Source organism: Barbus barbus (genome assembly GCF_936440315.1).
Source record: "Barbus barbus genome assembly, chromosome: 33".
In the NCBI taxonomy this organism is placed as follows: Eukaryota; Metazoa; Chordata; class Actinopteri; order Cypriniformes; family Cyprinidae; genus Barbus; species Barbus barbus.
Genome location: NC_136761.1, coordinates 5,201,778 through 5,215,126, shown reverse-complemented (window position 1 = coordinate 5,215,126; position 13,349 = coordinate 5,201,778). Strand labels below are relative to the sequence as shown.

Here is a 13,349-nt window from a genome sequence, read left to right as displayed (position 1 = left end):
AAGAATTAACATAGCACTTTAATAAAATATGAACTTGGCTTCCATTATAAATGCATTACTGAGGGACAAGTTAAAATTATTTTCTGTGGCATATGACAACATGCCACAGGTGCTGTTGGCAACCAAAGAAAAACAATTAGATTTGTCCTTCAGTTTGCAAAAACAAAAATCTTGCTAGTTTTGAAACGACAGCCTTTCATTCCTTTAATAGAGAAACATATTAGGTTACCATATGAGCATAAATATATTGTGCTTTTTTGACAGTAAATTTGTGTTACTTTTTCCAATTAAATTATTTTATTACTAATTGATTTTATTTATATTTTGCAAACGAGAGTTTTGTCACTGGCAATTAGTCTCTCATGCATTAATTATGCTTTAGAAAATAAGCTCTTGTGGCCTTTTAAAAGTTCACGGAACAACAGCTGGAGACGGAGCAGAGGGGGAAATGATAAACAGAATGTGAATGTCTGAAATAGAGTAGGAGTGTGAGTGAGACACTGAGGTGAGCATGTGTTTGCATATGCATGAACTCATTAATGTGTTTAAAAATGAGAAAACAGAACAGTGAGTAAGAGATGAGTGGTGTTAGAAGAGAGCAAAGGGCAGGCACAGAGAAACATCTTGGAAGAAACAGCTTCAGCTACAGTGCAGGTAATGGAGGAAGAGATGGGATGGATGTAAGCCAAGTCTCTCAGCATTCCCTCCCCCTGTACAGGCCAGCTCAGAGGAGGAGTGTAGGTGGGAGTTAAGCACTTCTCCAGATGTAGCTGACTGCTGCTTCTGACTTTCTCCAGATAAGCCTCCATCACTCGGAGTTCCCAACAGTTGTTGCTCAGTCAAGTACAGGGATAAACAAACTTACGGAACTTTTGCGAGTCATCTGCAAACAATTACACACTTCGTCTTCACCTGTAACGTTTTCTCAACAGGAATCTTGAGGTAAGACGCGATATTTGTTCCAAGATACTCAAGTTGAGATCTGTCTCAGCATCTAATTATCAGTAATAGCATGCCATTTTTTTTCTTCTGAACTTCCTTGGTCATAAATATTCCAGTGCATATTGAAAAGTTCACTGTAGTTCCCCTTGGACATTAGAATCTGAGTTGATCTGAAATGTTTCCTATTCAAATAAATTCACATAAATTTTGACTTATGACCTAGAATATTAAACAGAACTGAACCCCGAGCAGAAGTTAACTTCAAAAGAAGTGTTGAGGTTTGATGATCTTAAAATATCTTTGATATAATGATGTATGAATTCAGTTAATATTTTAAAAGTGACGTAAATCTTCGTCCGAGGTCCAGGGCAATCAGCCAGTATTCTACAGTAATTCAAGCCACTAAAGATCAATTTGAATTAAGTTTACCATAAATTATGCCCTCAAAAGTCAAAACAGAACTAGTTTGTATAAAAAATGTATATTACTAGAGACCCTTTCCTTTGCAAGATATAGGAAACTCATGATTGTACTTTATTGCATAAGCTACCACTATGGAAAGAGAAATATTAATGTATAACATGAGTTTAGAGGGGGAGTGCAAGTAGTTTTCTGTAAAAACGTTATGTCAATCATAATGCATTCAGATATCAAGCCAGAAAATACTGGATGTAAATTGCTTGGTTTATTTACAGGCAAGTGTTGCAAACAGCATGAAAGAGACAGGAATGCAGTGGGAATAAAATTGTCCAAAATGGGTCATTATCAGGCCTCTTTCAGATGAATAAATAAATGCCTGACGTTTCACCTTTTAGCCGCCCTGCACTAAACAACAGATATGAGCGACCTAAGCTGGCAGAAAGGAAAAGTAATAAAAATGCAAAACAGGGGCATCACCATCTTTCAGAGCCTTGGAATCCAAATATTCTTGTATTTAGGAAGTGCAGCAATTGTCTTCTTCCTCTTAAATGTAGTTTGTGTAATTAAGCTGTGGATGAGTTGCCATCTTGAGGTAGGAAACCCATACAATGCTCTTCCTGAGACAAACACTTGAGCAATGATTTATTTTTGTGTGGGTTCAGCAGCTCTGTGGGGGTGGACAGATACTACACTTCAATATAACAATAACTGATGTATGTACATAACACTAAATATTCATAAATATGTGCAGTAATCATATTTAGTCAAATTACATCACAGTGTCTACAGAGTAATAGTAATACATTTTTAAATATTTGGTGAAACAATATGTACATGCACGTGTTTTTATTTTAATGGATTACTTTAAATGTGTAACATGTATCAACTAAATTGATATGTAATATTTTTCTTGAATTAGAATTATCCTCTCAAAGAGACATCAGTGGTAAAAAAAAATCATGACAGACTAACGATATGTTGCAATAAGTTATGTGTGCAAGACAGGCATGTGCACAACTTTCAGAGGTTGATGAGTCATCATACTTCAGAATTATTGTCACATGACATCTAAAAAAAGCTTATATGAGTCATTCAACATCAATTCAAATGTTCAGTGATTTGCTTGCTTTTTACTGCAAGTTATTTTAAAATTGTAGACCGATTGCTGTATCAACAAATTGTTTACATTGTATGCAATGTAAAACTCTGCTTTGCAATCATACTGTTCCTAAATCAGATAATGGCATGAGAGGGACATGGCTCCAGTGGGTGTACCTGCTCTCTTAATGTTGGCCTCTTGCCTGCTGTTCATCTTGCCGTCATGCCTCTATGCATGTCCGAGGTCCTGCAATTGTCCCAGCCCTAAAGAGGTGCACTGTACCTTCCGCCACCTACCCTCTGCCCCACGAAACCTACCCAAGGACACAGAGAGACTCAACCTAGGGTAGGATACTGTGTTGTTGTCTTTAGAAAATTATAGACTTAAAATGAAAAAAAAAAAAAAGTATTTTGATACATTGTGGTTGTGAATAGGTCATGTTGTTCCAAAACTGCATGACTTTCTTCTGTGGAACACAAAACTTTTTTTTTTTATATCTGTAAGTGTGTTTTGTTGGCCATACAATGGAATTCAATGGTAACCAGAACTTTAGGAACCAACAATTTTCAGAATATCTTCTTTTGTGTCCCACAGAAGAAAGAAAGTCATATTTTATTTTTGGGTGAACTATCACTTTAATGTGTTGAGCTACGCCTGTGGTTAATGTTGGAACTAGTGGAGAACTGATTTACAGCACCTAAAAATCACCAAAACACAGTTGGATATAAGTCATAGCATTCAATTATGTCCTTTTTAGCTCCACTGAAAATGTGTGTTTACTGAGTAAAATTAAGTAAATGATTGGTGCTGATTACTCTGCATCTCACAAAATTAAAGGGTAATCGATGTGATATGTTTTAAGCTAACATTTTTTTTACCACTATCTTTGCTTACTGTAAAGCTATAACAGCATTGGCACGGTTGGGTCTTCAGATTTTGCAAACCTGCGGCAATTGGAAATGCTCATGCTCCATGGAAACGATATCTCCTCTGTCTCTTCCGGATCCTTTTACCACCTCCGTTCCCTCCAGGTATAAGTTCATATGAGAGGCACATCAAAAACTTTATACTCATCTACTGTACTGTAGCATCTTTGTGTCTCTAATTTTCTATAAATAGTTAAGATACATGACTTTGAAATTGCATTGGGGCTTAATTACTGTTATTTATTTGCACAGATACTCAAGTTGAGTTACAACAAACTCAAAAGAGTTGACCCCAGCTTGTTCGAGGGCTTGACCGGCCTTGTACGGCTTCATTTAGACCACAACCTCATTGACTTCATTGAGCCTTTTTCATTTAATGGACTCACATCATTAAAGCTATTGCAACTGGAGGGGAACCGACTGCAGGACCTCCACTCTCACACATTTATTACTGTCTCAGTCCTGGGTACATTTTGGAGCTCAGGATTGCGGCATCTGCACCTGGTAGACAACCAACTAGAATACCTGCTGCCTGGAACTCTGCAGCACTTAGACAGGCTAGAAGTCCTCTCTCTACATGGAAACCCCTGGGCCTGTGACTGCCACTTACACTGGTTGTTAGAGTGGGACAAAAATCATGAGGGTGAAACTTCTTTGATTGTATTTTCCAAACTTTGCACCACTCACTCAGAATTTTTTGTAATGGCAATGAATAAAATCCCATTGCACACAAATATATAGAACTTCACATATAGTGTTTATATGTAATTTACTCAAAATTGTTACATTTGTCATCACTGTCCTAGATGCATTGTATTGTTACATTACATTTAAGGTTGAATGAGTAGTACAACTGACTCCACTGACTGCAAATAACTACAAGGAAAACAAAGGTGTTTTTCTTATTATTATTTACATTCTCTATCCCTCTTTTTATAGGAGTTATTAAGTGCAAAAAGGACCGTGACTATGGAGATGCTGGCAACTGTGCTGCATGTGCCTCACCAAAGCCTTTGAACAACAGCCAGATCTTGCAGCTCTCAACCAGTCAGCTCACCTGTGACCAACCCTCCCTTCAATCCCCTCTTAAAATTGGGGAGAGTAGCATTTGGGAAAATCAGGAGCCAGATGCCCCCTACATCAAGGATCTGGAGCGTCCTCTTGGCTATCTGACATTCATTCTCTCTGACAGTCATGGGAATCGGGCACACGTGGCATGTAATGTAACACGTCCTGTTGAAGACACCTCCGTGGGGTGGGAGCCAGTGAGGAGAACAGATGAGATTGCTGTAAATGTGACTCTACGGACACTTCTGGAGTGTGAGATCGATAGAGATGCTCTTCAGAATCTGTGGAGGTTGGTTGCCTACTACTACGAGAGCCCAGCCATTTTGGAACGGGGAACCAGACTTGGGAATTCTTCAAAGGTGACTTTTCAGTACTCTCAAGCCTCAAATGAGGAATCACCATATTTTACAGAGCTCAAAGGACACTTAATGGCTGAACCAGCCTGGCTTTTACAACCAAGGGTCACCCTTCAGCTGAACCGGCGCAAAACAACAACTAAAAAACTGGTGCTGACCTTCTCTACTTTCATATCAAAGCACATCATTGGAAGAGGGGATGAGGAGGATGTAGTCTCCCCCTGGGCTATGATCCAAAGAGGAGCCCCAGGGAGAATCCAGTCCGTTCTAGAACACTCTGAGGTCAGTCTGGATTGCAGTTTGCTAAGCTCGGGGCATCAGCCTGTGGAGTGGATGCTTCCAGACTTAACAACAGTGGATCAAACTGATTCCCATAAATTAAGGGTGGAGAATTATAGACTAGTTATCAAAAACACAAGTATTGCAGACTCTGGACTGTATCATTGCTTTGTGAGGACTGACACTAATGTGGACATCGTCACCTATAGACTCACAGTCAGGATGCGTCTCTTAAGTCCCAGTGATTTAAATGGAAAGAAGATATCTGTGGAGAATGGGGACACTCTTAGTCTTCCCTGTTTAGTAACTTCTCCTCATCCAATTGAGACAAGATGGTTCCTACCAAATAATCAGATTCTTAAAGCATCAGACATGAAAGGAAGGGTGTATGTATCACAGAACAACACTTTGATCATCAAAAAAGTGACTTACGAGGATGCCGGAGAGTATAGTTGTTTAGCAGCTAACCTCTATGGGGCTGATATGTTGTCTCATCTAATTGTTGTTACTGGTGAAATGGAAGACGCACAACAAGGTGTTACGGTATCGATGGGTGAATTACTGCTTTTTGAAAATGAGGACAGTGAAGGGTCAGGATATGAAGAAATCAAAAGACCAACTGCTAAACACACACCTCAGAGGGTCGATGGAAAACACAGAGGGGGCATCGTCCGACAAAATGCAAAAAGAAAGAAAATCAAAGAGAGTGTCAGAAAACCTAATAACTCTGTCAAAAAGCTTGATCCCAGCCGCTGGGAGCAGATTCTTGCAAAAGCTAACGCTAAACTCTCAACCATGCCACCAGTCACAACGCATCTAGAAATGACAAAAACACTGAAAACAGTGACTGAGTCTTCACTGATTACAACCACCAAAACTTTGGCTGATACCTTTAAAACGACTAAAACAGATGTTACAGCTAGCAGTACCAGCGCAAGTTCAAACATCCAACATTTCAATGCGAAACAGCTGGAACCACCACCCCACAATGAGCACGTACAGGAAACTACACAGGGAGAAAAATCAAAACACAAGACAAGTGATTATAACATTTCAGATCTGACTTTAGAACACATAGACACAACAACAATACCTGAACATGAGACTCAGCTGGTAAAACAGGTAGACAGACAGACAATAGAAGAGAAAATAAGGGCAAACAATAATTCCATCTGGAACCAAAGACGAAGATTACCATATAGGCAGCGTAGGCCTCCTTCACGTAGACCACGTCCAAAGAGACCAAATTTCACCGTAGCTCCCTCTACAGCAGTGCCATTCACTCGCTCTCCAGTCAAGACACTGATACCTATAAGTAGTGTAGCAATGACCACTAACTCTTATACTCAAGCCCAAAACAAAGATGTCATAGCATCAATGATTTTAGAAGTTTCTCCTGCACATTACCCAGTAACTGAAAGCTTTGCCATGGCAGTTACAAAGGACCCTCTTAAAGTGCCTATAACAACGTTCAGAAAAGATGACAACTTGAATGAACTTGAAGGCAAAACAAAACACATTGAGTCAGTTCAGCTTGTAAGTGCAACATCTCTGCAAGAAAATGAACCTGTTCCTGCTACACGTGCTACACCCAGACAGATCAACAGGTATGGACATGAAACCAGAGAGATCATTTTGGGAACTAATAGCCAGGCAAATGAGGATAAGACAAGGCAGATTTCGACAACTGCCATCCCTAATCTTCAAATCAGCAACATAAATCCTCCAGAGACAAAAATAGCGCATGTGACTGAGAAACCAACCTTAACTAATGTGGACCGGCAGAGAGTTTACAACTGGGCAAGGCATCCTGAAGGAGTTCCTATCCACCCCTGGTTAATCCAGAAGTATACACCAAAAAAACAAATCTCAATTACACCCCGTCCCTACACTCAGTCTCCCTTCTGGCCCACAGTTCATAGCTCAAAGCACCACCACGCCCAAGACAAAACTTGGTATTTCCTACAAACAGGAGGCAGGGGTGCAGGGGTCACCAATCGGCCTGAAATCACTGCTCAAACAGCAAAGCCCACAGTTTATATTTCGGGGTCAGCGGCAGCTTCCATTGCGAGGACCATAGCTCCACATGTCAGCTCATCTCGTGTACGTGACCATTTACTTTTCAACAGGCTCAGAAACAGATATAGACAGTCACAGCTTGATGCATATCGACTAGCCCAGATGGGAAAGCTTGTCACTTCTAAGCCAAGGACATATCGTCCCACCCCACAGCCTCACCAAGCTTCAAATATCCCAAGCATCTACAAGCCTGTGACTCCTCCATCCATCCTAGCATATACAAACAAACCAACCTTCACAGCTAGCATACCATATGGTGGTCGCTGGCACTACAGTCAGTTTGGAGCAAAGAAACTGAGCACTGCCATTCCCTTTCCAAACCTGATGGGCAATGGTGTCAAACCCAGGATCACAGCAACTGAATCCGTTACTATATCTGCTTTAGCAGAGACAGATGTGCTTTTGTCCTGTAGATCATCTGGGGACCCCAAACCTATTGTTTCATGGACCAAAGTTTCAACAGGTTAGGCGATTCTTCATTGCATAACTTTTATGGATGCATCTGTCTCAATGGAGGATGAGACAATTTATAGAGTGCCCACTCGCAGCATACTTTAGATAGTTATCAAACACTACCATCATGCTTCATAAGTGCCCAAGATTTTTTTTTTTTTTTTTTCATGATTATTACATCATTATTCTCTTTATGAGGGCCTGCATGTGATTTTCTATTTTCTGAGTGACTCTGGAGTGCAACTGAAGCCAAATTATCAGCTTATGGTAATTATCATAATAGCTGCAGATATTTGATGACATAAATATTTCTAATCACTGAATAAAAGGAAACGGTAATTTTGTGTTTGAATTAGCGGTTGAAAGGCTGCAATCAGTAATTCTTGTAATGAGAAATTGTATATACAACACTTACATGTCTGACATAAATTGGATGAAATCATACAGGTACATTTTGGTTAAATTATAACAGATCCATTTGTCTGGTCCTAGAGGTTAATCTACATCCCCCTGATTTGAAAGGTCACTAACAGCTACGAAAAAAGGCTAAAAGACCCCCCTGTGAGAAATATACATAATTCAAATCAAAACATATTTCTGTATTGATGTATTTACTTTTTTTTCCAACTCTTTTACAGGTGCAACAATTCAGACCAACACAAAACTTGGACAAAGATTTGAGGTCCTTTCAAATGGTACTTTTGTGATTAATAATGTCCAGCTGCAAGACAGAGGCCAGTACCTTTGCACAGCTCAAAACAAATTTGGTTCAGACCGCATGGTAGTTACTCTCGTTGTCCGGACTGAGCCTCCAAAAATCAAGAGTTCAAGAGCCAGAGATGTCTCAGTGTTTTTGGGAAACTCAGTGTTTTTGGACTGTATTGCGGTGGGTAAGCCAGAAGCTCAGATTTCATGGATACTTCCAGACAGGACATTTGTGCGAGACATTGGTACCCTTGACCGAAGAGTATCTCTTTTTCCAAACGGAACACTCAGTATTCATTCAGCAAACTTTTCTAATAAAGGTGATTATAAATGTATTGCCAGCAATGTGGCAGGAGCTGATACACTCACGTACCACATTCGTGTTGCTGCTCTACCTCCAATAATTGTTGAGGTTTCACATGAGACTATATTTATGAATGCTGGAAGAAACGTATATGTAGACTGCACTGCTAAAGGAGAGCCATTCCCTCTAATTAAGTGGGTTCTCCCTGATGGTTCACAAATGAAGCCCACACAGTTTATTGGAAGCCGGATATTTATTTTCCCAAATGGAACGCTTTATATAAAGAACGTCAATCCCAGTGATTCAGGGAGGTATGAGTGCTCAGCAACCAATCCAGTGGGCTTTGCTAAAAGAACAGTGCAGGTGGATGTTAGGCATGAGGCTCCAGGCCCCTGGAAAGGCCTATATCAGCAACACAGTGTCACAGCAACATATGGATCCACAGTTTTCCTGCATTGTCCAGAGTCTGTAGGTTCCCACAGAGGCACAGTCTGGAGACTACCATCTAAAATCATTCTGGAACATCAGTACAGGTACATATTTAATGCTTTTGAAGACAAGCTAAACTTATAAGTGCTCTATCTAGCTAGAATTGGACATTTTCTTTTAAATAAAATAATAAAGAGTTTTTCTGCTTATTAATGTGGGAGTTTGTTTCCCCTTTGAAGCACCCCATACAGAGGGTTTATTTAAGTCAAGCCGTCGCAGCTTTATTGTCATTTTTTCCTTTAATACGATATTTTAATTTTTATCTTTTGGACAATTAGTGGTTCTCACTGTTCACACCAAGCAGTCTGACATACACTCTCAAAATCACAGCAAGCCAACTTCATCACTTGTGTAATTCAAACAATACATGGTGTAGATTAAACAAGCAGTCTCTGTCAGACAGGAAAGCCCAAACAACCCCCGCTGATCCAGACAATACAGTAACTGAGCGAGACGCAAGGACAATTTGTCTGCTTCATATGCTTAGCAGGACCATCTTTAGGAATTCTGGTGCTTAGTCATCTATACAACAGGCTACTTAAAGCAGTTAGATAACAAATACATTTTACAATAGGCATTCATTATTACGTCTAGAACTAAAATTGATCAAAATTAAATTTAGTTCACAAATGTTAAATATCAGTTTATAATCCTGCAGTGTTACTTCAGCTACAACAATAATTTAATGAATAAGCAATAGAAACACCGCCACTGATGATGATGATGATCTGTGTGTATGTTTATGTGATTTATGATGACATCAATTTTTAGGCTACTGGTATAACAACATAAACATATTTTATGGGGAAATTTCCTCGTAGTCCTCAAATTAAAATAGCTTTAAAAACATACTAAACAAAGTTTTATTAAAAATTTTAAAATGCAGAAAGTTTTGTGAGATGGGTAGGTCTAGGGTTAGGGTTAGGGTAGGGGATAGAAAATACAGTTTGTACAGTATAAAAACCATTACACCTACAGAGAGTCTCTATAAAACACAAAAATAAATGTGTGTGTGTGTGTGTGTGTGTGTGTGTGTGTGTGTACTTGTTTATGCTACATTGTGGGGACCAAATATCCCCACAAGGATAGTAAAACCTGAAAAATTGAAGTAAAACTGGCCTGCGGTCCCCACGAGGGGAAAAAAATATTAAAAATAGTAAGTGATGTTTATCTGAAAGTGTAAAAGTGCAAACAGGTTTTCTGCACGGGGTTTAGGGTTAGGGTTAGGGTTGGGTTAGGGGATAAACAAATATTGTTTGGTCAGTATAAAAGTAATAGAAGTCTATGGAAAATCCCAAATGTAGGTGTGTGTGTGTGTGTGTGCGTGCGTGTGAAATATAGATGTTAGTAAAACATGTGTAAACTAGTTTGTCTATACTGCTCTTAACTATGAATATTCCACAAATACCCTTTATCTTTCTCTTCTCTTGTTCTGTAGGACATATAAGTCTTTAAAACTCAAGTTAAAAAAAAAAAAAAACCTTTAATGCAAATATAATGCAGTATATTACATAATACATTTTCCTAAATGGGAAACTGCCCTTACGAAACAAAAATAAATATACTGTGAAATATAAATAAAGGTGACTTGACTATATATATACTTGATTTGTATTACATGTAATGCTATATTTGTATATATATATATATATATATATATTTTTTTTTTTTTTTTTTTTTTTTTTCAAATGAAGGCAAGTATAGCATTACATGTAATACAAATCAAGTTTAAAAGGGTTTCTGGTGTGGGTTTTTGGGGTTACAGTTGTGTTAAAGAGTAGAGCCTGTGGTTATGACGATTGGCCGAACACCATTAAGACTAGAAGTATGTTACTTCATTTAAAAAGTAATGGCTGTGCACTCTTCAGCACAGTGATAGACTCTTTCCTAAATACTTTAGTACATGCAGGTGTGCTTGTGCTAATAGTGACTTGCTATATATGAAATATATAATGTAAATAATTATAGAATTTAAGAAATATATTAAATTATATATTTTATATGTATTATTCAATATATTGTAATGTATTAACACTATATTATTCTTATTTTTGCGTAAGGGATATCACAATCTAAAAAAAAAAACATGTCACAGTCTGCTTTTTTAATGAAAGGTCTCACTTGTCTCTTATTATACAATCGGACAAGCAACATTTGAAAGGACATGGAAAATAAATTGCATAGTGTGCAGCTGTCTTAAGAAGAATTCTATGAGCTCTTTTATCCTATCATAGTTTATTACTATGAAATAGTACAGCTGTCATAAAAAGATGTAAACAATTTCTCTCTTTTTGTTTTCAGTCCACAAAGACACATCACTGCTTTCCCCAATGGCACTCTGAGAATTCTGAGACTGACTGAGAAAGATGGAGGCAATTATCTGTGCATGTATCAAAGACCAAATGGTGAGGACATGGAGCTGTTCCAAGTAGAGGTTCTCATGAGGCCACCAAAGATAGAGAACACTGGGGCACAACATAAAAGAATTGCTAATGGAGACAACTTCCTGGTGGACTGTGTAGCTTCTGGCCTTCCAGATCCTGAGGTTTCATGGAGCCTCCCAGATGGCACCATGATCAACAATGCCCTCCAGTCGGATGACAGCGGAACCCGTACCCGGCGCTATATCATCTTTGGGAATGGAACGCTTTTGTTGCAACAAATGGGAAAGAAGGATGAAGGCAATTATACATGCTATGCTAAGAACACCCTGGGGGAAGATGCAATGAAAGTAAGTGTCCAAGTGGTGCCAAACTCACCCCAAATAACTTCTAAAGAGCAGGTTTCTATGTGGGCACCTTTCGGGCAATCAGCACAAATGAAGTGTGATGCTACAGGTGTGCTACCACCTACCATAATCTGGATCTCACCAAGGAATGAGATAATACCCTCATCTTCAGTCAAATACCAAATCCTAAATGATGGGACTCTGATCATTAAAAAACTGACTTTGGCTGACCAGGGAAAGTATGCCTGTGTTGCACGGAACCCAGCCGGAGATAACATCAAGAACGTGAACCTTCTAGTTGAGGTTAAAGGCCCGCAAATCAATGGACACAGTGGGCGATCAGAGAACAAAATTTTAGCCGTGTATTACCAGACCTTGCTGCTGGATTGCAAAGCAGAAGGTAAGCCTGAGCCACAGATCACCTGGACCACACCTTACGGCATGTCTCTACCCACTCCATATTTGGGAGGTAGGTTCCAAGTGCACAAGAATGGCACTCTTGAATTGAGGGGCATTCGAAAGACTGACGAAGGGCGGTTTCTGTGCATAGCCAAGAATTACTTAGGGGAAGCAAGTCTAGCAGTTGACCTCGAAGTTGCATCACTTGCTGAGAAGCCAAGCTTTCCAGTGCCAAACATAGAGGTTCTTCCTCTCAAAGCAGATGGTGATGATATATCTTTGGAGTGTCGTGCTACAGGAAAACCAAAGCCAGAGTTTCTATGGGTTCTACCCAATGGAACGGCACTGAATCCCGGCAAGAAACTTCAACGGTTCATTCACTACCTGGGAAATGGGACTTTACACATTACGCAGCCAGGTGTCATTGACAAAGGTGTGTATCGTTGCCTGGCTAAAAATGTAGCCGGACAAGCAGAAAAGCGCTATGCTTTAGAACCTGGACAGAAGCCCCATATTAGAAGTACAGCTTCAACAATGAAGATTTCGTTCGGACAGACACTAAATATGCCATGCAATGCTGATGGTTGGCCTCATGCAACAATTACCTGGACTCTTCCAAATGGCCTGGTCTTAGACAAGCCCCAGGTTATTGGAAGAGTAACATATTTATCTAACGGCACACTTCAGATAAAAGAAACATCCAAATTTGATAGAGGAACGTATATCTGCAAAGCCACAAACACCTTTGGATCCTCAACTTTATCATATCCAGTAAGTATTATGGTGTTTCCACCTCAAATCACTCATGCTCCACCTTCAATAACCAGAGTTAACAGGGGGTCTCCTGTGATTCTGAACTGTATAGCTGCTGGCATACCCAAACCAGACATTTCTTGGACTCTGCCTGGACGTACCACGCTTGTATCCAATAGTCGCTTCACAGCACAGGGTGGAATTCACATGACAGAGGAGGGAAATTTGGTCATACAGGACCCAGGCCTCATGAACTCAGGGATTTACAAATGTAATGCTAGAAATGCCTTGGGAACAGACTTCAAAGCAACATACCTTCAAGTGATCTGAGCAATAGACAGAAATCCAT

General features: G+C 39.5%; 1 protein-coding gene across 1 annotated transcript; it reads left to right on the top strand.

Annotated features, from left to right (window-relative positions):
- Positions 1-2,618: 2,618 nt before the first annotated feature.
- LOC306853249 (matrix-remodeling-associated protein 5-like) lies at positions 2,619-13,330 on the top strand (the record flags this gene model as incomplete). Its single annotated transcript, XM_079390512.1, has 6 exons — positions 2,619-2,806; positions 3,363-3,492; positions 3,640-4,030; positions 4,327-7,632; positions 8,261-9,164; positions 11,422-13,330. The coding sequence occupies 6 exons, from the start codon at positions 2,619-2,621 to the stop codon at positions 13,328-13,330; spliced, it is 6,828 nt and encodes a 2,275-aa protein (XP_079246638.1).
- Positions 13,331-13,349: the final 19 nt, after the last annotated feature.